The sequence below is a fragment of the Eurosta solidaginis genome, chromosome 3 (genome assembly GCF_040869045.1).
Source record: "Eurosta solidaginis isolate ZX-2024a chromosome 3, ASM4086904v1, whole genome shotgun sequence".
In the NCBI taxonomy this organism is placed as follows: domain Eukaryota; kingdom Metazoa; phylum Arthropoda; class Insecta; order Diptera; family Tephritidae; genus Eurosta; species Eurosta solidaginis.
The window spans coordinates 279341011-279368420 of NC_090321.1; the positions used below are offsets into that span (position 1 = coordinate 279341011).

At 35.7% G+C, this 27410-nt stretch overlaps 1 protein-coding gene across 1 annotated transcript in view; it reads left to right on the top strand.

Moving 5' to 3' along the window:
* dve (SATB1_N and homeodomain domain-containing protein dve) overlaps window positions 1-27410 on the top strand; it is a 373578-nt gene that overhangs the window by 160817 nt on the left and 185351 nt on the right. The window contains exon 2 of the mRNA XM_067776644.1: window positions 13565-14489. Within this exon, the coding sequence (XP_067632745.1) occupies window positions 13565-14489 (925 nt within the window). The remainder of the gene's footprint in view (window positions 1-13564; window positions 14490-27410) is intronic.

Here is a 27410-nt window from a genome sequence, read left to right on the forward strand (position 1 = left end):
AGTTGGTCCAAACTGGATCGGTATTATTTCTGTAAATTAGCTATCTCTAGGACTTTATTTAACATTAAAAATAAATTCGAAAAAAGTTTGGAAACCGAAGTTATTCTGATTTGATTTTATAATTCTCTGTGTGTCGACTCCGTTACCAAAAAACTACATAAGTTGTTCCTATAAGCAAACATGCACTTCAAAAAAATAAAGCTTTCAAAAGCAAAGTAGGCATAAGCCCTTCTGTCAAAAGATAAAAATAATTTTTTTCCCGAGCATTCTAATTAACTATTTTGTTGGTGATTGAAATTTGTCGCGTCCGTTACCGTAAGTACAAAAATTCAGTTATATAGTTTCAGTATAAAATATGTATGAAAATTATAGTTTTCCATGGAAAAAATAATGCAGGCTGAGAGTTCCAAAAAAATGAAGAAGTTGCGGAAAAAGATGAAAGAAAATGACGATAAGTTGCAGCAATATGAACGCAAGGAAATAGAAACAAAACGGAAGCTTCGAAAGAAAGAAAAGGAAAAACTAAAAATAAATCAAAGTTCGGCTTGACGAAAAGCGAAAGACAGATCGATTGCGGGAGCAAACAGTGCGTCAAAAAAAGAAAGACATTTTATTATGAATGTTAAGAACCGAACATACACATGTAAGCAAACGAAGGGGAAAGCTATGAAAAAACAGAGGCTGCGTTACCAAAAAACCTAAGAACAAAGAGCAGTTTTAAAGGGTTTATGCAATAAGTATATCACTAAAAAAGACTGTCAGGGGAACAGGGAGAAGTTAGCACACAATCAGAAACAGTTTGAACTTATAAAAGAGTTTTTGATAAAAGACGGAATTAGCGTACAAGCTGCTGGTAAAAAGGACACAGTGCTGAGGAAAGGTGAAATATTTGCAAAAAATGTTATGCTTATGACGTTAGGAGAAGCATCCGAAGCATTAAAAACCGAGTTTCACTCTAAAAACCTTCATACTTCCTGGTAGCTAACAAGTTCCCACATAATATGTGTGTATGTAAGCACCACGCTAATTTTAGTTTTTCACTAGAATGCTGCCAAATTTTTCTACCAAATATTTCTAAGAGCTCTGATGAATTCCTTTCAACAGTTGGTTGTAACGTGAATAGTGAAGAGTGTATGACCAATAAGTGTGCGAATTTTGCGTACGTGATATCGATCATGATGTAACTCCCATAGGTTTATTAAAAAGTATGAAAAGGGCAGTTAAATGGAAACAGTGGAGAAAATTGCAGGATCGCTTGACGGTAAATGAAACTATTGCCCCACTAACAGATTTGATACGTGATCTTCAAATTCAATTGCCAGCTTTTAAATTGCATTGTTATATTAAACGGTCCCAACAGAAGTATTTTGAAAGCAGAAAAGCTAATTTAACACCAAATACAGTAGTCTTGCGAATTGACTTTGCTTAAAACTATCGCTTGTCCTGCCAAAACGAAATTCAAGAAGCGCATTTTAGTTATAGTCAAGTCATGATCTTCACATGTGTTGCTTAGCTTTTCGATGAAACCAAACCCTTTGCAATCATAGGTGACAAATTAAGCCAAAATAAATATGATGTTTATTGTTTCATGAAAGAGCATGCATATATAAAAAAGGAGCACAAAAAATTGAAACAGTTTGTATATTCTCAGACGGAAGTGCGAGTCAGTTCAAAAATAAATTCATTATATCAAATATTCCGGTTCTTGCTAGTGACTTAACCTACAAAACTTTCGAGTGGAATTTCTTCGCCACTTCACATGGCAACTATATTAAAGCCGGTCGAACAGCTTTATCTTTAAACAAGTAAAGAAGGCTAAGTTCGGGTGTAACCGAATATTACATACTCAGCTGAGAGCTTTGGAGACAAAATAAGGGAAAATCACCATTTAGCAAAATGAACCTAGGGTAACCCTGGAATGTGTTTGTATGGCAAGTGTATCAAATGAAAGCTGTTAATGATTATTTAAAACTTAGTGGGCCATAGTTCTATAGGTGGATGCCTTTTCGAGATATCGCAATAAGGGTGGACCAGGGGTGACTCTAGAATGTGCTTGTACGATATGGGTATCAAATTAAAAGTATTAATGAGGGTTTAAAAGGGAGTAGCCCTTAGTTATATATGTGAAGGCGTTTTCGAGATATGGAATGTGGACCAGGGTGACCCAGAATATCTTCTGTCGGGTACCGCTAATTTATTTATATATGTATGTCATACTACGAACAGTATTCTTGCCAAGATTCCAAGGGCTTTTGATTTCGCCCTGCAGAACTTTTTCCTTTTCTTCTACTTAATATAGTAGGTGTCACACCCATTTTACAAAGTTTCTTCTAAAGGTATATTTTGCGTCAATGGACCAATCCAATTACCATTTTTCATCTCTTTTTTCATATTTGGTACATAATTATGGTATTTTTATCATTTTTCGTAATTTTCGATATCGGAAAAGTGGGCGTGGTCATAGTCCGATTTCGGCTATATTTTATACCAAGATAAAGTGACTTCAGATAAGTGCGTGAACTAAGTTTAGTTAGGATATATCGTTTTATGCGCAAGTTATTGTGTTAACGGCCGAGCGGAAGGACAGACGGTGGACTGTGTATAAAAACTGGGCGTGGCTTCAACCGATATCGCCCATTTTCACAGAAACCAGTCACCGCCATAGAATCTATGTCCCTACCAAATTTGACAAGGATTGGTAAATTTTTGTTCGACTTATGGCATTAAAAGTATTCTAGACGAATTAAATGAAAAAAGGCGGAGTTAGGCCCATTTTGAAAATTTCTTTTATCTTTGTATTTTGTTGCACCATATCATTACTGGAGTCGAATGTTGACATAATTTACTTTTATACTGTAAAGATATTAAATTTTTTGTTAAAATTTGACTATAAAAAAAATTTTTTTTAAAAGTGGGCGTGTTCGTCTTCCGATTTCGCTAATTTTTATTTAGCAGACATACAGTAATAGGAGTAACGTGCCTACCAAATTTCATCATGATATCTTCAACGACTGCCAAATTACAGCTTGGAAAACTTTTAAATTACCTTCTTTTAAAAGTGGGCGGTGCCACGCAAATTGTCTAAAATTATATCATAATCATAAGCTCAACGCACCTACCAAGTTTCATCGCTTTATCCGTCTTTGGTAATGAATTATCGCACTTTTTCGGTTTTTCGAAAATTTCGATATCGAAAAAGTGGGCGTGGTTGTACTCCGATTTCGTCCAGTTTAAATAGCGATCTGAGATGAGCGCCCAGGAACATACATACCAAATGTCATCAAGATACCTCAAAATTTACTCAAGTTAGCGTGTTTAAAGACGGACGGACAGACGGACGGAAATGGCTAAATAAATTTCTTTTTTCACCCAGATCATTTTGATATACAGAAGTCTATATCTGTCTCGATTACTTTATGCCGTTATGGACTACCGTTTTCCGAACAAATTTAATATACTCTGTGAGCTCTGCTCTGCTGAGTATAAAAAGAAGATTAAAATACAGTAAAACAAAAACATGTACGTCATTTAGTTTTAATTTATTTATTAGTTTCAATAAAAAAAATAAAAAAAAAAAAATAAAAATGAAATTAGCCGATTTACCATATGTTATTCATTGAGATTACCAGCGTGGTATAGAAATAATATATTGACCTTTCATACAGAGGATCCAGGTACAAGCAACAGAAAATATACTTCATCAGTTTTTCTAAACGCAGTCAGCATATAAGTTGTAGGCCCCACCAATTTGCAGGAAAGATTAAAAATATGGGTCACACCACAAATTGGAAGAGAAGCTTTTCCAAAGACTCCTTGGAGGTATATCTCGTATAAGATTTATTATTATTATTAATCGAGAAAAAATTGTCGCGTCCATAACTGTACTTTAGCTCATACCAGACGTTCTAAAAAAAAATTTGAAATTTCGTAAATCTACAACCGAGGGGTCTTCTTTGACCTTTAATCTCTAATTTAAGGAATATAAATTTTCGTCTTAGATTCGCTAAGTTTTACATAATTTCAAGTGCATTAAAAAACTACTTCTAATAATGTCGCGTCCAAACCACATTATAAATGGATGTACATAAATAGTAAGTGCTAAAAGTCCAGAACAATTTTATGGAATAAAGCTTTCTGGCAGTACTTCGCAAATATTATAAATTGCAACAAGTCCGCTGCTTGTATCCCAATTTAACCAGTATTAAATGCGTACGAATGTGGTTTAGCACTCAATATATATATCAAAAAAAATATATATATATATAAATTACTACTACCTGCAGCTTCAAACTTAAGTCCGCCTCCACTTTTCCAGTTTACGTTTAATATGGATTTACTCGAAGCATTCCCTCTGTGGAACACTTCCTGCCAATTTTCTTACCTAAATGATATAGAGAATACAAAAGGAAAGGCTTAAAGTGTACGGAAAGAAGCTCTTGAAAGCTAATAGCAGATAGATAGCATATTTATAACATATCTATTAAATGTGAAATATAAAAACCCAAACTGTAGATTTGTGAACTAGAGAAAATATAGTTCCTATCAAAGTAGTACCTATTGGGTACTTAAGGTCTATGTCTGACCAGAAATTTGTATCAACATTTACTGACTTCCCACATCCCACATTGGTCCACATCAGAAATAATAATATTTAAAGCATATGTTGAGAGGGTTTCAAAATATTTGTTTTATCCTTGCAAATAGAGCTGAAATACATTTTTATTGAACTTGATTATTTGAGATCCTTTTAGTTCCGTTTTGAGCTCTGCAACCGGCTGTATTTACAATGATAAAAAAAAGTTTAAACTTTTTTGATAGTTTTTCAATATAAGCTGTGCGGACTTTGCTTACTTTTTTTGACCCAACCTATTTTGGGCATACAGCAGCTAGCTTACAAATGGCAGAGACAATTTTTATAAAATTTCGGCAATTAAATTGATTTTTTATTTCCGATAACGTTTTCGTTTTAAAACTTGAGAAAATTTTACGAAGATTTCGAACTTGTTTTGAGTATGCAGTTTTGTAGCGCAGTCAATCAGAGTCTTACGAAATACAAGTTATACATAGGTCTCGCAAAATTCTCATTGATTTTTGACAAATTTTTTTCCGAAGGGTGTTTAAATTATCTTCCATATTTCGGAAAAAAATTATTCAAAAGTCAATACGAGTTTTAAGAATGAACTTGAACTTTCGTAGAAGAAATTGATTTGGCCACAAACTGCACGCTCGAAAAAGTTCAGGAAACTCTAAATAAAAAGGACGAAACTTCCGTAAATATTCCTCAAACCTTCGAATTTCAGCTACGAAATTCATGGAAGTTTTTCCTTAAATTATCGATAACAACGCCCCTGACAAATTTCAACACCTTGGACGTCTTTTGATATATGTCTTGCAAAGTTTTTCATTTTTAAAAATGTGATTAAATTCATATTTAGCGTTGTACTGTTTTCACACAGACGGCTTATTGAATACTAAAGGCAGCTTTCTACATTAAGACGCTTATTGAGCTCAATCTTCCCTACAAAATTCGAATCTATAATTATTTCATTAGTAGCTAATCGAATGCCTAATGAAGTCAAAAGCACAATGCAACTCTGTTGGCAGCGTTCCGCTTCCGTTTCCGTTTCTTAGTTTTTGGTGTGTTCAGTGCTTAAAAATGTCATTTGTCAAAGTAAATGTCATTGTGTACATGGCGGAACGATACAAGGTGGCCGCATCGAACAGCTGATTATAACCTTTTTTATTTGATTTGATACATCAACTACCGGCGCAGTACGATTTTGACATTTGTCCATCGAATTTACAAGTACATGGAATTTTTTTTTGTTTGTAGGTATGTCACCGTGTATCGTTCCGCCATGATTGTCTGTGTCATCCTTCATACTAATCGAGCAGTTACTTCTGTGTGAAAGCAAAAAATTTACGATTTCATTAGCAGGTGAAATGAGATCATTAAGTTTCTGTGTGAAAACAGTATTATTAAGTCAGTCCAGTCGCCAAGTTGTATTACTTCATCGCCTTTTATACTCAGCTGAGCAGAGCTCTGAACATATTCATTTTGTTCGCATAACGGTACCCTATAACAGCATAAATTAATCGAGATAGATATAGACTTCTATATATCAAAATGATCTGGGCGAAAAAAGAAATTCATTTAACCATGTCCGTCCGTCCGTCTGCCCGTAAACACGATAACTTGAGTAAATTTCGAAGTATCTTAATGAAATTTGGTATGTAAGTTCCTGGACACTCATCTCAGATCGCTATTTTAAAAGAACGAAATCGGACTATAACCACGCCCACTTTTTCGATATCGAAAATTTCGAAAAACCGAAAAAGTGCGATAATTCATTACCAAAGATGGACAAAACGATGAAACTTGGTAGGTGGGTTGACCTTATGACGCAGAATAGAAAATTAGTAAAATTTTGTACAATGGGCGTGGCACCGCCCACTTTTAAAAGAGCGTAATTTAAAAGTTTTGCAAGCTGTAATTTGGCAGCTGAGTATGTAATGTTCGGTTACACCCGAACTTAGCCTTCCTTACTTGTTTTTCATTAAACTTGACTAGAGGTACAGTGTTTATATCCATTCCGAAGAGATTCTGCTAACAAATGCATTACGGTGCTTTTTTTTGCAACAACCCTCACGGCAGAAGTTGTGAAGCATTTTCAACAAACGCGGTCAGCAAATAATCATTCGTTGGTAGGTTTTATTTAACAAATAATGAAACGTAATGCAATAACTTGGCTTTGCAAACATTGTAGTAATTTTAATACCGATCCTCTTCTAAAGTAATATCACTGAATGCGCTTATAGGAAGTTGAACGGAGGGCATATCACATCATTGCAGATTTAAGCCATCCCATCTTTCTTGCCATTAGCATTTAAATTTCCGGTCACTGTGTAGTGTAAATACATGTATGTACCTTCTTACTTTTCTGTCGTTGTAAGTGTTCTATATTCATATAAAAAAATACTGTCTTCTATAATCAAAATCTGTTCGGTAGCTGATATTAACATAATCACAGTCACTTTATAGCCATTGGCAAGCGGTGAGCCAACGCCATCAGCAAGCAATCAACTCTGGTATTAACTAACCACTTACGAACATAATCATATATATGGGGTATTCCATTCCATTTCGACCCCTTTTGAACCCGACCCCTTTAGAATTGGCTGAAAGTTTTTCTTCCTTTTCTAGCTTACGAAAGACGTTTTTCAGAATTTTTTAAAATTTTTTCATCCAACTCAAAAAAAGTTATGAATTTAAAAAAAACACCGTTTTTGTTTTCAAAATGCTATAACTTTTTCAAAAATTGACCGTTTGGGATCTTTTTTTTTTTTAATTTTTTTTTAAATGTACTTTTCGGAAAAAATGCAAAAAAATTTTAAGTTTTTTTTTTTTTTGTAATTTTTCAGTTTTTCGAGATTTTTCGAATTTCGCCATTATTATTTTTTTTTCTTTTCATAAAAAACTTCAATCAATTCAGCAATCATCCCCACTAATCCCGGAGTGGGCCGATTATTTTATTTTTTTTTTTATTTAATTGAAAAAAAAAACTTTAAAATTTTTTTTGTATTTTTCCGAAAAGTACATTTAAAAACAAAGTTAAAAAAAAGATCCCAAAAGATCAATTTTTGAAAAAGTTATAGCATTTTGAAAACAAAAACGGTGTTTTTTTTTTTTTTAAATTCATAACTTTTTTTGAGTTGGATGAAAAAATTCTGAAAAACGTCTTTCGTAAGCTAGAAAAAGAAGAAAAACTTTCAGCCAATTCTAAAGGGGTCGGGTTCAAAATTGGTCGAAATGGGATGGAATACCCCACATATAGGACAGATGTATGCATGTACGTATGTAATTCCTTAAGTCATCATCCAAATACTTAGGTACTGTCTGAGTTTTTGTTTTAATATTTATTAATACACCGGGGACTGGGTGAATGTCTGTTTGGATAGCAAGCCAGTCGCTTTATGCTGATCGCAATTTCAGCATAACTGCAGGGCGATCAATTAAAATTTTGATCGAATTTTCGTCAATTTGTGCATGATGCTTGACATGTGCTCATCGCCAGCCACTACCGCCATCAAACTCATGCCAAAAGCCTTAATAAACAACTTTTGCATCAGCGACAGTAGTCGAAGTCGTACCGTCTTTCCGTCATCAACTACATACAGCACCACCGTTCGTCTTCACCAATCTAAGGCGGCTACTGTGTTTCAAACCTAAATAATAATGAAAGCTGTAGCTCGAACAGATCAATGTAAAATTTTAACGCCTCCAGCTAAACGCTGACTACCGACGACACAATACACCGCTATAATAATACAAACATAAGCTAGTCAGCGCCAATGCAACGGTACGGGCAACCAAAGGGGTGGTACATTTTTATTAAAGCGTAAATGAATTTCTGCTTCCAATAATAACTGCCGAAATCGCAAATCGAGTAGCACTTGTGGCTCCCTCATCATAAGCTGCTAGCCGTACTGTTTTGCTGTTCATTTCTTGTTCCTACATACATACTTACTTTAATTTTTATTTTTTTCACCATGGCGGAAAGATGATTATAACTTGAGATCGATCACTTGATGTCGTTGATCGCTAACTTGATGCGGCTACTGTAGAAAGAAGTTGACGAACTACAGAAACTCACTGGCGGACTGGCGCAGCCCTGCAGAAATAAACCAAAAGAATGAATTATTTAATGAAAAAAATGTATTTGGATTTTGGTCTTTTTTTAACTTGAAGAAAATTATGCGCTGCATGTGTCTTCTGAAAGGGTGTATTTATGGGTAAGTCTTAGGGAGAAAATTGCGTTATTAAATTTCAGAACACGCTTCACCACTACCTACCCGCACCATCTTTCATTACATACCTAGTAGCGAGCCCAAGCTATGCGCAATGTCGCAGCAAGACAAAAAAAAAAAAAGATTTGACAAGTTTAGCCCACGGCTATGCACCATTTTTAAAATAAGGTTTAACATTAACTTGATTGAAGTATTTTTTGGCGATGTGATTAATGTTTATCCGCAGGATCAACAAGCAGATCTTATGCAGATTTCACTGATACCAGAGTATTCAAAATGAAGTGTTGAATTCATGGAAAGTGAGTGCAGAAATTGGTTTCGTTGTTAGGTTGCTGGCTGAAAAGGTAACGGAGATAGAGATTTGATCAGTTACGACAGATAGGATGTTGATATTAGAATCTTTTTTGCCTTTTGAGTACGAGTACCGGGTGTGACATGCATTAATTTGGAGTTCCCCTTTTTATATCTATTTTGAAATAGAAGATGTATTGCAAAAGTGGTTTTTAATTTCTGGGTATTCTAATTACAGAAGGTTATAATTTGTGAGCGACTACTATGCTCACTCAACTCAACTGTGGGAAAATTTAAGAAAACTAGAGTTCATTCCCAACGAAAAACCCGGATCCGTGGACAATCCTGCGATAAAAAATATATTTTTCGATAACTCCAATCAAATCGAGCTGAACCTAACTACAAACTGAATTTAAAATCTGCCGTCAGCACGCGTGGTTGGGGGGAGGTGGTTTTTTTTTTGTATTGACTGTAATGAAGTATGTAATACTAATCTACATAGTAATTTCTTATCACAAAACGGATTTTTATCAATTTTTAATTTTTCTTGCTGTTTTACATTCTAGGGGGGGAACTTTTTTTTTTAAATATATTGTCACGGATATTAGCATCACTAAGCTATACCATCACTAAGGCGATGCTAAGGCCATGGTAAGCGGTATTTGCGTCAATAATCAAATCATGTATACACATATATAGGCAGCCGAGAGATGTCACACACAGATACATTTACTTATACGCCTATGTGTGTGCGAGAAACTGTAAACTACAAACTCACATACATCTGAGAGACGATGAAAAGTAGAAAATTGTAAACAAGTAGAAACTATATGAGAACTATAAACACTCGAAATAGTTGGTAAGTTCTGGAAATAGAAGAGCCTAGATGTATGCAGCATAAACTATAAAAGCGGCACAAGCGAGTAAAAAGTAATTCAGTTTGAGTTGAGCTATCAATCAGTTTGATTAAGCACGCGATCTGGCGGCCAATAGTAGAGTTTCATTTGAGTTATTAATCAGTTTGATTATTAAGCCAGCGAGTAGCAAAGTACAAGTGTTATTGTGAAGTACTTTAATAAAGGCCATTTTTCCATTGTTCAATATTGGAGTTATTTATTCAACATTTTAGCGATACGAACCTAGAAAAAGGGCAAATAAGAGGATTTGCAGAGAAATTCGTTACAATATGTAATAATAACGTAAAAAAGCAAGAAAAATTAAAAATTAGTAAAAATCCGTTGAGTGATAAGAAATTACTATGTAGATTAGTATTATATACTTCATTACAGTCAATACAAAAAAGAGCCCCCCCCCCCCCCCCCCCCCCGCCATGTAACCGCGCATGGCCTTCAGAATATATTACCAGAACGTAAGAGGTTTAAACTCAAAGTTAACAGATCTGTATTTAAAATCATTTCACTGTAATTACAAAATTATTGCTTTTACTGAAACTTGGTTGAAACCACAAGTTTTTGATTCCGAGATTCTTTGTGACGAATATCAGTCTTATAGAAATGATCGCTTAAACAGAACCGGGGGTGGTGTTTTGCTGGCTGTACATTCTTCAATACCATCCGAGGAGGTTAATTTACCAGCTACTGACGACATGATTTAAATGCGTTTGAATTCTGCTAGACAGAGAACGGATTTACTTAGTCGTTTGCTACATTCCTCCCTCATCTGATCAATCAGTATATATGCAGCATATTTCACTGATAAAAACTGCTTCTTCGATGATGAAGCCATGCGACTCAATGCTTGTCTTGGGCGATTGTAACCTGCCGCATATATCATGGAACACCTATGATCATAGTATTTTACCAGTCGCATCTAAGGCGTGTAATAGCGACTTTTTGTATGAAATATGCGACCTTTGTCTTAATCAGATCAATATTTTTCCAAATAAGTACGGACAATTTTTAGATTTACCCTTTGTGGATGACATATCTAAATTCTCTGTTAACCGATATGAGCCTCTAGTTTTACTTGCAGATGTTTACCATCCTTCCCTCGAGATAATTAACGAAACCATGGGCAACGTTTATGGTTGCATAAATAAACCAGGTGTTTATACCAGTCGTTTTGATTTTTCGAGAGCCAATTTCAAAAAATTGAATGAAGAACTTTCTAAATTAACTTGGCCTCAATATAATGCGGAAGTGGATCATATCGTTTTTTATTTTAATAGTATCATTTATAACTTGTTTGAAAAGTATGTGCCCAAACGTATTTGTTCATATGATGAACCAATGCAAGCCTGGATCACTAAAGAACTAAAATCTTTGAAAAACAAAGCGTCACGTTACTTCAAATTATATAAGAAGACTGGCTTATATTCCGACTACGTTCATTATGCTATTCTGCGTCATAAGTATTTTGAACTTAATAAAAAGTGCTATAAAGCTTACGTCTGTAAAATTAAGAAGAAAAGTATTAGCAACCCGCGCTCGTTTTATGGTTTCGTAAATTCCAAACGTGGGGTAAAGGGTTTTCCTTCCGCTATAAAATTTAATGGTAACATTTCTAGCGACAATCAAGAGATTGCGAATTTCTTTGCTTTATTTTTCAAATCTAATTATTCCGGCGAGATTGCTTTGCCACCTGGGAAATATCCTTATGAACTGCATTCAAGTAATTCAATCCCTGCCCCACACTTATTACTTGAAGATGTTTTATTGTAACTAAAGACCCTAAAAGAATCTTTTACATACGGCCCTGACTTAATTACCACATGCTTCCTTAAAAAATGTACAGAATTCATCTAAAAACCTCTTACTGATCTCTCTAACCTATCTTTGAAATATGGAATTTTCCCGACGGCATGGAAGGAATCCTTTCTCATCCCTCTCCATAAAAGTGGCATTAAGTCGTCCATTGAAAACTATCGTGGCATAGCTAGACTGTCCGCTATTCCAAAGTTGTTCGAAGCAATCGTTACAAATCACCTAACATTTTCGATTTCACTATTAATTGCAAGTTCTCAGCATGGGTTTTGTAAGGGCAAATCAACCATAACTAATTTACTTGAGTTCACAACTAACATTTCGAACGGGTTCAGAGAAAATCTTCACACCGACGTTATATACACCGATTTTAGTATAGCATTCGATAAAGTATGCCACTCTTTACTTGTATATAAACTCGACATGCTTGGGTTTCAACCTAGGCTCACTCGTTGGATTTCCTCCTATCTCTGTGGCAGAACACAAAGAGTAATCTTTAAAAATTCTGTTTTTGCTATTTATAAACGATATATCAACAACTATATTTCAAAATCTTGATGTATGCTGATGATGTAAAACTTTTTAAGACTTATGCGTCGATTGAAGAAAGTTCTTTACTTCAGTTCTTTAATCTTCAGAAATGTAAATTTATGTGTTTTTCCCGTAGGACTTTACAACCAGCTTCTTACACAATTAACAAACAAACCCTTGAAAATGTAAATTTTTTTGTAGACTTGGGAGTTACAATGAACTGCAAACTTAGCCTCAACACTCATATAAGTGTCACTGTCAATAGAGCTAAAGGTGTCTTAGCATTTGTGAAAAGGTGGTCAAAAGAGTTTAGCGACCCCTTCGTTACGAAAACCCTCTTCACAACATTGGTTAGACCGATATTAGAGTATGGCTCAATAGTCTGGAATCCGCGTTTTCAAGTCCATACTGAGAGGCTCGAATCAATACAAAAACAGTTTTTACTATTTGCCTTAAGGAATTTTCAGTGCGACTCTTCATTTAATCTTCCATCTTATACTAATCGATTAAAACTTATCAATCTTCCAACTCTTGCTAGTCGTAGAGAAATGCTTGGCATAATATTTATGACAAAACTACTGAATGGATCGATTTCAAGCCCATTTCTTCTGAACGAAGTGAACTTTAGTGTTCCCTGTCGCACTACGAGACACTACAAACCTCTTCTTTTAAAACAATGTAGAACGAATTTCGAACTTAACGAACCTTTCCGATGTTTGTGCCAAGATTATAACTCTCACTCAAACACATTTTGTATGTCGGACTGCCTTTTTTCTATAAAAAAGACTGTCCTTATCTCTCTTAATCGTTAATGCTAATATATTTTTGTTTCTATATTCTATTAATTTAAGTTTTGCCCTCAGCTGATGATATTTCTTCTGCAGCTGAGCAGTTTTAGATCTCGACGCTTGACAAACCACTGCCCATCATGACTCGGCAAAAAAAAAAAAATTAATTATAAATATGTAATAAAATTAATAAATAAATAAAAATAATGAACTGGTGTCATTGGGCCACTTGAGGGCAGTGCGCCGCCACAACGTCCAATTATTATTATATTATTATTAATTATTAAAGACCAACTTGGGCCATGTCTTGACGTATAGACTAATACATATATTTCTTTTTGTTCTCGCAGTTATTATGTATTTTAAATTCGAGGTCAATAAAAAATGCGGAAAATAACATTGTCGTTTTTTATATCATTCCAGAGTCAAGCTTTGGCGTTAACACGTGCCGCAAATGCTGCCGCTGCTGCTGCAGCTGCCTCCGCCAATGCTGCTGCCGCGGCAGCTGCACAAGGTGTCAAACCCAATAGTAGCTCAGCAAGTCTAGCTGATTTGGCGCTTAAGAAAGAACATTCATTATCGCCACAACACAGCGTCGGTAGCAACAGTGGTGCAACTGGTACTGGTGTATCAGCAGGCAAGGTGGTGGACGAAGGTGGTGGAGGTGGTAATACAACTGATGGTAGTACTGCTGCGGCTAATGCTCGACTTCGCCCTTCGTTACAAGGTGTACAAGATAAACTGGCCCAACTGCAAATGCAACAGCAACAACAACAACATTTCCAGCAGCAGCAACAACAACATCACCAACAACAGCAACTTCACGAGCAGCACCAAAAACAATTACGCGATCAATTTGTAGCTCATGATAAAGCGTGCAGTCCACGTTTTGGCAATATTGGTGTAGGAGTAGGTATTGGCGCAGCTGGTATCGGCGTTCCCGTCAGTATTGGTAGTGCAATTGGCATAAGTCGCTCGCGATCTACAGATGCAACTTCACCAGCACATGCCACAGCTCATTTAAATGCAGACAACGAACGTCACATATCTTCAACGCCTTCTAGTCAAGTCATACCAAAGTTGTTGGAACGTGATGAGCGTAGCGCTGCTGCTGGTGGTGGCAGTGGAAATGTTGGTGGTGCGAATCCAACATTAGTGGGAAGCATAAGCTGCCTGCCGCCAGCAGCATTAAATGCTGTTGCTTGCAGTATGGCGAGTTGTGGACCGATGCATTCAGGTGTCAGTGGTGTACCACCTAAAGTTTTACATCCGGAGCAGTTGCTACCGGCGCCGGTGTCCATGGAGAGCCGTGGTGGACGCGCTGAATTCGATACGACGAAAGTGAATTGTGAGTAAAAGACAATAATTATTAATATTGGTTAGAAAATTTATTTTTTTTAGTTGCTAATACTAACATACATTTACTGTTTTATTCAGTCCCAAATATTAAAAAGTAAGACCTTTAAACCAAAGTCCTTTTAAATGAGAAATTTCAATATATTAATGTATTAGTTTATTGCACAAAATTAGTATGGGTTGGTGGTATTGTATACATCAAGTTTTCAGGTATGCAGTGTAAATACATTAAAAGAAAAAAGCAGAAAAAATCAGTTCAACCGAAATTTCTGACAGTTTTTATCCATCGCAAATAGCTTTTGAATCAATTTCGTACAAGTCGTTGAATCTAAATTCACCATTTCAATAGTCAAATCAACCAAAAAAATTTTGGCATTCGTAAGCGATAGCTCTGTTATCTTTAAAATTGTTATTATGATACCAATGAAAATCGTTAAAGCAACCCATTTCCATAAGAGTTTACGTTTTCTTCTCGAACACAAGCGAGAATTTCGAGACCCGTGAACCAAGTTGACGTATCCATATCCATATAAAACAGCTGATCCAACCAAACTTATCGAAATCAATGTAATTAGTCAATGGTACCATACCATAACGCCCCAGCTATAACCATAACAACTGGGCCCGACGAGAGGGGAGAGGGAATAGGGGAATTCCCCCGGGCCCGGGGTTTCTCAGCGGGCCCACGATTTAGAGGTACTAAGACATTTTCGTTAATTTAGGAGCGTCTTTAGTTGTTCCATGTGCAAATTTTAAGTCGAATTTCAAAAGCAACGAATATGGATAATGATTTTTTGCCTGGGCCTTCGAACAGGGAGGAGAAGGTTCATCTTCAAAAAGTCTTCCAACAATAACACCAACTCTGTATCAAAGTCCAGATTATTTAAACGACTTCGATATTGGTACCGTGAATAATGAGTTTTTGCGATCTGAAGAAGTCAACGAAATAATTCGTCGAGGTCATCGAAAGTGTCCTCTTATTTTTCCACGTGATTGCCATGAAGAGGCATTTGCTACCTCGTTGTTAAACAGAATCTTGCCAAATGGAGAAAGTGGAGCTTGACTGGTTAGTGTGGATTGCCAGTAGCAATGCTGTTTATTGCCTATCATGTAGTCTGTTAAACATCAATACTTTAAATCGACCTAAAATTTGTTGTTCTGGCGAATGTTCGAAATTTCAGGTATGGAAGAAGCTATACGATAAACTGCCATAACACGAAAACAACCAAGAACGCATTAAATGTTATAATCCATGACGATCTTTACAAAATCTAATTCAAAAGGAGGCTACAATTGATACACTTAGCAATGAACAGCTGAAACTCAAAAGTGGAAAGAAATTGTATGTAGAATTTTGGGCACTATTTTATTTTTTGTGAAAGAGGCCAAGCTTTCAAAGGCGAAAGTATATATCTTGGTGAACGAATCAATGGACATTTTTTGGGCATCTAAGATCTCATAAGCCATTATGATCCGATACTTAGAGATAATTTGGAGAAAGTTAGGATTTCACAACAGCAGCACAAACGTTTACAAGTTCACTATCTTTCCCCAGAGATTCAGAACGCGTTTATAGAAATTTGTGCAAAGCACGTAAGGGAAACTATATTAGATCAAGGCATGAAAGCCAAGTATTTTGCTATTATCGTTGATGCTATGCCACGTTGACTACGTTCATTTTGCGCTAACTCCATTTCAATTCGAAAGCGACAAATTTTACAATTCAAGAACGGTTTTTGGCTTTCGTGAATTGTAACCAAGAAACTGGTCAGGAAATCGCTGATTTAATTTGCCGTACTCTAGGTAAACATGAAATCCCATTAAAAGATTGTCGTGCGCAAGGGTACGATAACGGTGCCAATATAAAAGGAGCTGACAACCGCGCACTACGTCACATTCTCGACAAAAACTCGAATGCTGATTACTCGCCTTGTGCAACCCACAGTCTCAATTTATGTGGTGTTGATGCTGCAGAATGTTGTACGGCTGCAATTACTTTCTTCGGCGTTGTACAAAAATGTTTTACTATTTTCAGCAGCAGTCCACAACGATGGGACATCCTCAACAAAAAAAAAATGTACCCAGCTCTCTTCATAGTCTTTCAGACAAATGCCAAATTTTACTGCGCAAGCATACGGAGATGTTACCGGCATTCTCAAGAACATCAACAAGTTCGAATATATCTTGCTGTCCTCAATTTGGCTCAAAATACTGACTACCATTAATGAAAGAAACGTGGTCCTCCATGCTAGAGACGCCACCATAGATGTTGAGGTCCGACATCTAGATGCCTTTTTAGCTGATTTGAAGTTGATCAGGAACCAATGGGAAACAATTTTAAATGAATGCAAAACAGTTGCTATTCAACTGAACATCTCGCCAAAGACTCCGGACATTCGAAAGAGAAAACCCAAAAGGCGTTCTGAAGATAATTTAAATGAGATGATTACGGATGATTCAGAGTCTGATTTTAAAAACACTACATTCCTGGTGATCTTTGATTCTGTAATCACGGACATTATTAAGCGATTTCCAGCTATGAGAGATTTGAACGAGACATTTCCCTGTTTGTGGCAATTTGAATACATGGATGAAACTACGATTCGGGCGAGCGCAGCAAAATTGTTCGAAAAATACAAGTCGGACGTTTCTCAAAGCTTAGAATGCGAAATAATTCACTTGAAACACATTTACGAAGCAAATTTTGAAAAAGGTCTGTCACCATTGGAATAGCTAAATGCCATCTATGTTCAAAATCTGTATACAATTTTGCCCCACATTTGTGTTGTTTTACGTATCTTTTGCACTATACCTGGCACTGTAGCTAGTGCAGAACGTTCTTTCAGTGTCCTTGCAAGAATCAAAACTTATTTGATATCCGAACCTTCTATATTGAATAATTAAAATTAATAATCATCATTATATTTATCAGAAATGTACTATAATGTTACCAAATAACTAGGAAAGATTATTTAAAACAATACGTGTCTGTTAAAACAGAATTTTATTTCTACGTTACAATAAAACAGTCTAAATAGTAAATATTCTGTGTTAATTTTATTTTTCTTAGTCCAAAAATCATTTAGTTGACGTTGCAAAATTTTGTTTTGATGTAATCCACCAATAATGATTAATGACTGAGACGTCATTAATTCAAATTAATGAAATGTATTAGTGGATTTTTTATAGGGGGCCCGTAAATTGTTTAGTTCCGGGCCCGGATTTTCTCTACGGCCCTGTAGTCAACCAATTGGTTTTTGGTTCTTCTCCATATCCATAACCTAAAAATATTTGTATATTTTATTTATTTTTTGGATATGGTTTGACTGCGTTTTCTTCATTTTTATGAAAATTTTACGCTTTTTCGGTTGAGGCACCAATAACTGATGCTAATTGACACGGATAAATAAAAATATGGTTATGACTATGGCGTTATGACTATATCAACTTTGCCAGGCTCCTATTATATTTTAATATTATATTAGCTGTGTTTTTTTTACATCTATAGACGTTTACGCTTAAACTTTATATGGACTGCTAATCGTCAAACTTTAAATATACCTCTGAAATTGCCGCGCATAAAATTAGTACTACTAAATTTCAATCCGCTTTATACTCAGATCTAACTGAAATATGTGTCTATGTTTCACCTCTACACGAATTGTATGTATCATCTCTTAAAATGGTGCATGCCCACAATTCATCGCAGCTGATTCAGCCACCAGAGGCTTAATTCTCCGCTTTTTGGTACACCCTGTGCTAGCTAATCGTTTTTTTTTTACGCGCAAACGTAAACGATACGCGTGTAAAAAAACACGGCTATTTATAGCCAACACTTTAAAGTGTCAAAGAACTGTCAGATAGCCGAATAAACACGTTGAGCGAAAGAAATTTATGTTCAAAAATTTATTTATTTATTCATATTATAGTCTAGAGCCGTGTTTTTTAACACGCGTATATCCTTTTACGCTTAAACTTTATATGGACTGCTAAGCGACAGACTTTAAATACACCTCTGAAATTGCCGCGCATAAAATTAGTACTACTAAATTTCAATCCGCTTTATACTCAGATCTAACTGAAATATGTGTCTATGTTTCACTTCTACACGAATTGTATGTATTATCTCTTAAAATGGTGCATGCCCACAATTCATAGCAGCTGATTCAGCCACCAGAGGCTTAATTCTCCGCTTTTTGGTACACCCTGTGCTAGCTCATCGTTTTTTTTTACGCGCAAACGTAAACGTATACGCGTGTAAAAAAACACGGCTATTTATAGCCAACACTTTAAAGTGTCAAAGAACTGTCAGATAGCCGAATAAACACGTTGAGCGAAAGAAACTTATGTTCAATAATTTATTTATTTATTTATTTATTCATATTATAGTCTAGAGCCGTGTTTTTTAACACGCGTATATCCGTTTACGCTTAAACTTTATATGGACTGCTAAGCGACAGACTTTAAATACACCTCTGAAATTGCTGCGCATAAATTTTGTCCTACTATATTTCAATACGCATTATACTCAGATGTAACTGAAATATGTGTCTATGTTTCACCTCTACACGAATTGTATGTATCATCTCTTAAAAGGGTGCGTGCCCACAATTCATCGCAGCTGATTCAGCCATCAGAGGTTTAATTCTCCGCTTTTTGGTACACCCTGTGCTAGTTAATAGTTTTTTTTTACGCGCAAACGTAAACGTATACGCGTGTAAAAAAACACGGCTATTTATAGCCAACATTTTAAAGTGGCAAAGAACTGTCTGTTAGCCGAATAAACACGTTGAGCGAAAGAAACTTATGTTCAATAATTTATTTATTTATTTATTTATTCATATTATAGTCTAGAGCCGTGTTTTTTAACACGCGTATATCCGTTTACGCTTAAACTTTATATGGACTGCTAAGCGACAGACTTTAAATACACCTCTGAAATTGCTGCGCATAAATTTTGTCCTACTATATTTCAATATGCATTATACTCAGATGTAACTGAAATATGTATCTTTGTTTCACCCTCTACACTAATTCTATGTATTCTATGTGTGTCCACAATTCATCGCAACTGATTCAGCTATATGTTATACCCTATGGCCATCAGAGCGTTGTGTCTCCGCTTTTCGGTACACCCTGTGCTGTAGCTGTAGTTATTTAACCACTGCCGCTAGATGGGTCTCCTAAGCATTATCTAAGCGAGGATAGGCGTTTTTTTTCACGCGCAAACGAAACGTATATGCGTGTAAAAAAAAACACGGCTTAGGACAATCAGAACCTCCTTCCAGACTATTTACTAATATATCTTAACTAATAAATATATAATATTCAAATTATTTCATTCAATAGCAGCTTAAACCTAAATTTATTTAATGCAAAATCAATATATATAGAATACAGCAAATTAAACTCCCTCATTGCCCTAGCAATTGGAGAATTGGAAGCATAAGTCGTTCTAGATCTATCTAACCAGAAAAAATCGTTACATCGAAGGTTTCGCGATGGTACGTTGAACCGTATACGTGCTAAAAGACAGGGCGAGTCAACCGTCCCATTGATGATATTATATAAAAATGTCAATGAAAGCATGGATCTTCTACTCACTAAAGATTTAAGGTTAATTAAAAGACACCTACAACTGTATGTTGGAACAGGGTCGTGAAAACGCAAAGACCGTAGGGCAAATCGCATAAATATTTTTTTTGACGTAAAATAATAACCGTTGATTAGATTCAAAACACTCAACGATTTACCAACACTGGTGTTAACCGAAAGCGCCCATGACAATTTTTCGCTGCTAAAATTACCAATGAAATCAGTTTTTTTAACCTTAAAATCATTTAAATTGGTTGAGAATCTGTAATTTTTACAGAATTTTGTTGATTCAAGGCCAATAATTTATCTTCTGTTGAAACGACTAAGCAAATCCGTTCTCTTGACTAAAGTGATCCATTTTAAAGAATGCACGTTAATTCAAACACAAACCTGATACAAGTTTTTTGTTATCTCTATCATTATTTCTTTCGGTGCAGGTATTTCCATAAAAAATGCAGCTGAATATACTTCATTGCCCAGGCATGCAAATTATTGTCTTCGCTTTAAGTACGTACGATGATTATTTTCGATAATATAATAACAATAAGAGGAAAGTGACGTATTAAAGGCATTAAGAATATAATTATCTCCAAATAGTCTTTGAACGTCACACCGACTTCGCTTATTGATCTACGGAATTCCGTAATAGTGATTTACTTATAAGTACAGCAAGACCTGAGCGAACTTTGGCTTACTTGCATAATTTTGACATATTTATTTTTCCCCTCTCCGTTTTCTTCTATTTGCTTCTTGCTCTTCCAATCTCTTCCTTCCCCCTTACCCTTCCAATCTTTCACAACTTTTCAGCCTGTTCCTCTACATCACCTTGTATTAGAAAACTTCTAAAAACTTTACTTATAGACAAGAAAACTCTTTCTAAACATGGTCTTGCGTAATGTTAAACTTTTCAAATCAGATCATCCAAATATCAAAATAAAAACGTTTATTCAATTATCTCTCTAGTATCTTATGCAAAAAAAAGTTAACGAGCTAGCTTATAGTTGCATATCATTTTTAAAAAAAAACAAAATTTTAAAAGTAAACTACATCAATGGGCCTAAATTTTTATGATTTTGTTAAGCCCATTCGTTAACTAATCCTTTTGTTTTTAAGATGTTTCTAAGATAAGTCTCCTTTCAATATTTGTGTAGTACTTCTTAAGCAAAGCTTTTATTTTTTAGATCCTTATATACATAGCTCAACAACAAACCCATCATTATCGCCAATCCAAGCGCAAACATAATCACTGCGCATTAAGCTCAAGCCGAATTCCACTTTCTGCTTATCCACAAACTTACTATATTATTAGATCAAATAATTATATACAGCGTGTATTAGGGTGGGTGAAAAAATGGTGATTTTTATTTTTCTTAAATAAAAAATAGATGTGAGGCGCGATAACCTACGAAGAGCTTTTAGGCTGAGATTCTCTACCAATCTGCGTCGTGCCCACTTTAGTTTTTCCTACAATTTGGAGGGACGGGGCCTACAATTTTTTCTTAAATGAACCTCAGAAAAATTTGGTGCTGGCAACCCCTTTAATACTTTTAACTTATGGATTTTTTTTAATATGTGCCTTAACATTGATAGGAAGAACAATATATCTTCTCAGTTTTATTAAAAGCTTTTAGGAAAATTGTTATATTCTATCAATAAAAGGTTACTTATTAAGATCAGTATCACCATTTCTTAGATAGTTTAGGTTAGATTGGATTGGGCGGTCAACAAAAACCTCACATAGACGGAATTGTTCATAGTGTTACCAGAATTCCGTTGCAGAACCATGTTGCATATTGTGACGAATATTAGCAACATTAAGGGATACTATCATCTCTAAGCCAACACTAAGCAATGACTTGTAAGCACATCAATAAATCAATCATTATGTCTACCAAATGTCCATACAAGCAGCAGAGAGTAACGCATAAGCACATGCATATATCTAAGATACTCCCAAAGGTATGCAATAATTTGTGCAAGTATCACTCACATATACACGTACATGGGCTATTAGAGGAGCTATAAAATCGTGCATCTGTAGTTATATCTGAGTAATTTTATAGCTGATAACTAACTAGTAAGTTCTGGAAATAGAAGCGCCTAGAAATATGTCAACGAAGAAAGCGCACAGTATAAAAGCAGCAACAGTTAAGGCACGATAATAAGTTTGATTTAAGCAAGCTATCAGTTGCGAAGTATAAGTGTTATTGTGAAGTACTTTAATAAAGGCCATTTTTGCATTATTAAATATTGGAGTTATTTATTCAACAGTTTAGTGATTCGAACGTTAACAGAAGATTTGAAATAAGCGGAATTTCAGTAAATTCGTTACAATATACTTATATTATATCATTGAAGTCGGGTATTTTTTTTTTTAATGAATGGAAAATCACGTATATTCAAAGATTTCATTGGAATGGTAATAAAAATAATGTTTCTAACTATCGCCCAATTTCTAAACTTCCCGTTATATCAAAATTATTTGAGAAAATGATTATCGCTAAATTATCAAATTTGTATTAGAATTTAATTTGCCCATATCAGCATGGTTTCGGTCAAGGACGTTCCACTGTTTCCAATCTTACAGTATTTTCTAACTACAGCATTTCATCGTTCATTGATTGTTTACATGTTGACTGCACCCATACAGACTTTTGGTAGATTATCTCATCGAGTATTACTGGCTAAGTTGCAAAAGTGGTGGTTTCATTCCAAATTCTTACAATGGATTAGTTCATACTTGTCTAACAGGGTCAATTTTGTTGTTAATACTCAATGAGAGAGTTTGGGCGATTGGCCATCCTAGCATCATTTTGAATGCATGCAGTTCCACTCAGGCTTTCTTCGCACTCTCTACCACCTGGAGCCTCCACAACATCTTACTATCTAGCATAATTTCTGTTCTATATGTGACCCGGCCTATGAAAAGTGGCTTATGACTAAAAAAAAGAAAACTACAAAGAAACTGAAGAAATGCATTGTTTATCTTTAACATCGGTTTCTCGCAATTTATTTTTTGAGTCATAGGCCACCTTTTCATAGGCATATATTTCTTGTAGGATTACCCCTCCAAGCATAGGCTTAGTCCAATTAGGGACCTTATATTTCCCAGTAAGTATCTAATACTAGAACGGGTTTTCCGCTTTGGCGACCAACCCGACTTAAGATGCCAATGCACGCACATCCCGAAGCGTTTGATCCATCAGAGAAGTGATTGTTGGTAGACATTTGACGCTTTTGATATCTGAAACGTCAGCTGCATACGCCGTGAGTTTAGCTGGTCCTCTGTCCAACACCAAGGCAATTTATTTATGACCAGCGCCCACAGCATTTGTGATAATACTCTACCTGACTGCGTTCCTCTGTTTACAGATTTTGTGGCCTCGTATAGACTTTTTGCATATGCGTTGTAGTGACTCAATTTGTTAGGCCCGGATATACTTCAATCGCGGTAAGACTGTCGATGAGTGCTTGGTTAGAGACATCGTTGAAAGCCCTGGGAATCTCCAGAAAAAGCTCTTATCTTTTTTGGTTATAGAAGAATTTTAAGCACATATATCGTTGTAATATAAATTACCTACGTAACTTTTCTACTAAAAAATCAATCAGTGTTAAGTGCATTCTACACATATCTGTTAAAGCTCATAAGAAATAAGATCATGCCTTTTTTAGCCATTGAAGGGATATTGGAGTATTCCTGAGAAAGGTTTTTTAACAAATGTATGTCCTGCGCAGATATGACCATAGTACAACGAACAAAATCCCAAAGGCCTTGCTCGAAGGGCCATGCTATGCGAAAGAACAAAAACGATCCCGCCCCGTATTTAAAATAGTAGAAATGAAAGAGATTTACACGGTCAATCTGAAACATTAATTAGCACAGCTGTTCGTAAATAACACAACATATCATACACCTAAATCAATACGGAGCTAACTAAAAAATCTGAAATTTCAAAGTCGATGTACCGCCACCAATCAGCATTCAGTTTCGATTTTTCTGAACATTGCGGTTTTTCGAGTTGATCGCTTATCTAGGTGTGCGATATTAAGACCATCTCTGAAGGATTTCGAGATATATCGAAGAAAACAAAAGAAATATTTGATATGTTCTTTAATAACAGCTAGGTTCGAACCAGTATAATGAGGAACATTTTATAAAATTTTAAAAATTGTATTCAGAATTTGTAGAATTTTTTCGAGCACGCCGGTTTGTGAGCCCGATGTGCAAATTCTTATACGCTAGTAATCATAAAATCGGGCACTCGTTTAGGTCACAATTTTGCAAGGCTCTTTTTCGATGACCGAAAAGGCAAATATAATATCCACAAGTAAAGAAGGCTAAGTTCGGGTGTAACCGAACATTACATACTCAGTTGAGAGCTGTGGAGACAAAGTAAGGGAAATCACCATGTTGTAAAAGGAACCTAGGGTAACCCTGGAATGTGTTTGTATGACATGTGTATCAAATGGAAGGTATTAAAGAGTATTTTAAGAGGAAGTGGGCCATAGATCTATAGATGGACGCCATTTAGGGATATCGCCATAAAGGTGGACCAGGCCTCACTCGAGAATTTGTTTGTACGATATGGATATCAAATGAAATGTGTTAATGATAATTTTAAAAGGGAGTGGGCCTAAGTTCTATAGGTGGACGTCTTTTCGAGATATCGCCATAAAGGTGGACCAGGGGTGACTCTAGAATTTATTTTGTACGATATGGGTATGAAATAAAAGGTATTAATGAGTATTTTAAAAGAGCGTGGGCCTAAGTTCTATAGATGTACGCCTTTTCGAGATATCACCATAAATATGGACCAGGCGTGACTCTAGAATTTGTTTGTACTACTATATGGGTATCAAATGAAAGGTGTTAATGAGTATTTTAAAAGGGAGTGGGCCTAAGATCTATATGTGGACGCATTTCGGAATATCGTTATAAAAGTGGACCTGGGTTGACTATAGAATGCGTTTGTACAATATGGGTGTCAAACGAAAAGTGTAATAAGTGTTTTAAAAGGGAGTGGGCCTTTGTTCTATGGGTGGACGCCTTTTCGGGATATCGCCATAAGCGTGGATCAGGGGTGACTCTAGAATGCGTTTGTAAAATATGAGTGTCAAATTAAAGGTATTAATAAAGGTTTTAAAAGGGAGTGGCCCTTAGTTGTATATGTGAAGGCGTTTTCGAGATATCTACCAAAATGTGGACCAGGGTGATCCAGAACATCATCTGTCGGGTACCGCTAATTTATTTATATATGTAATACCACGTACAGTATTCCTTCCAAGATTCCAAGGGCTGTTGATTTGGCCCTGCAAAACTTTTTTATTTTCTTCTACTTAATATGGTAGGTGTCACACCCATTTTACCAAGTTTTTTTTTAAAGTTATATTTTGCGTCAATAGACCAATTAAATTACCATGTTTCATTCCTTTTTTTGTATTTGGTATATAATTATGGCATTTTTTTTATTTTTTGTAATTTTCGATATCGAAAAAGTGGGCGTGGTCATAATCGGAGTTCGGCCATTTTTTACACCAATACAAAGTGAGTTCAGATAAGTACGTGAACTGAGTTTAGTAAAGATATATCGATTTTTGCTCAAATTATCGTGTTAACGGCCGAGCGGAAGGACAGACGGTCGACTGTGTATAAAAACTGGAAGCGGCTTCAACCGATTTCGCCCTTTTTCACAGAAAACCGTTATCGTCCTAGGAGCTAAGCCTCTACCAAATTTCACAAGGATTGGTTAATTTTTGTTCGACTTATGGCATTAAAAGCATCCTAGACAAATTAAATGAAAAAGGGCGGAGCCACGCCCATTTTGAAATTTTATTTTATTTTTGTATTTTGTTGCACCATATCATTACTGGAGTTGAATGTTGGCATAATTTACTTATATGCTGTAAAGATATTAACTTTTCTTTTAAAATTTGAATTAAAAAAAAAATTTTTTTATAAAGTGGGCGTGGTCGTTATTCGATTTTGTTAATTTTTATTAAGCAGACACAAAGTAATAAGAGTAACGTTCCTGGGGATTCAAGGGGTTGTGTAGCGCAATATATAGCTTCTCCAACCCAATTGTCAACCTCACCTTCGAGCGGCGAATCCCGTTTCACTAACAGACGAGGCTCTGGCGACCCCAAGCTCCTCATGGAACTTGGGGGTGGGGAGGGAGGGACGGCCTGAAGGTTTAATGTGGCCATATAAATCGTTCCCGAGATGGTCTGGCCAGCACCTTAATGGTGCTGTGTTACCGGAGCGTATCGGATCTGTATCCGACAAAGGACCATCACATCGATAACACTCCCCAAAACCTTCGGGGAGTAACCTAATCGCTACAACAACAACAACAGTAACGTTCCTGCCGAATTTCATCATGATATATTCAACGACTGCCAAATTACAGCTTGCAAAACTTCTAAATTACCTTCATTTAAAAGTGGGCGGTGCCACGCCCATTGTCCAAAATTTTACTAGTTTTGTATTCTGTGTCATAAGCTTAACTCACCTACCAAGTTTCATCGCTTAATGCGTATTTGGTAATGAATTATCGCACTTTTTCGATTTTTCGAAATTTTCGATATCGAAAAAGTGGGCGTGGTTAATGTCCGATATCGTTCATTTTAAATAGCGATCTGAGATGAGTGCTCAGGAACCTACATACCAAATTTCATCAAGATACCTCAAAATTTACTCAAGTTATCGTGTTAACGGACAGACGGACGGACGGACGGACATGGCTCAATCGAATTTTTTTTCGATGCTGATGATTTTGATATATGGAAGTCTATATCTATCTCGATACCTTTATACCTATACAACCAACCGTTATGCAATCAAAGTTAATATACTCTGTGAGCTCTACTAAACTGAGTATAAAAATCACAATATGACTAAATTTCGATCCACCTCAATAGAGTTATTTCCATATCCCTTCATCCTTCAAATGCTGTGCAGTATGCTTTTGTATATAGTACATATATGTATGTATATACGTGTGCATCTTCAAAATTATAATCCCTTTTTGCTTTTACGCTTTACCAATTGATCTGCTCTGCTAAATGCAAAACCCTATTATTATTTGTTTCCTAATACCTTCAATGTCTACGCAAGCATTTGGTGCTTGTTCTTTCCGCATTTATTTCTTTACTACTTCATTAAATTAATAGAATTTCACAAAACCTTGATCAAATCATAAACTGGTTAAATGTGAACAAACTGAATGTAACATTGAAAAAGGGGAAGGGCGGGGCTTTATTGTTTTAAATAATAAAGGGTTTCGTCTTTGCTTTGCATCCGGATGAGCCAACATTGTTG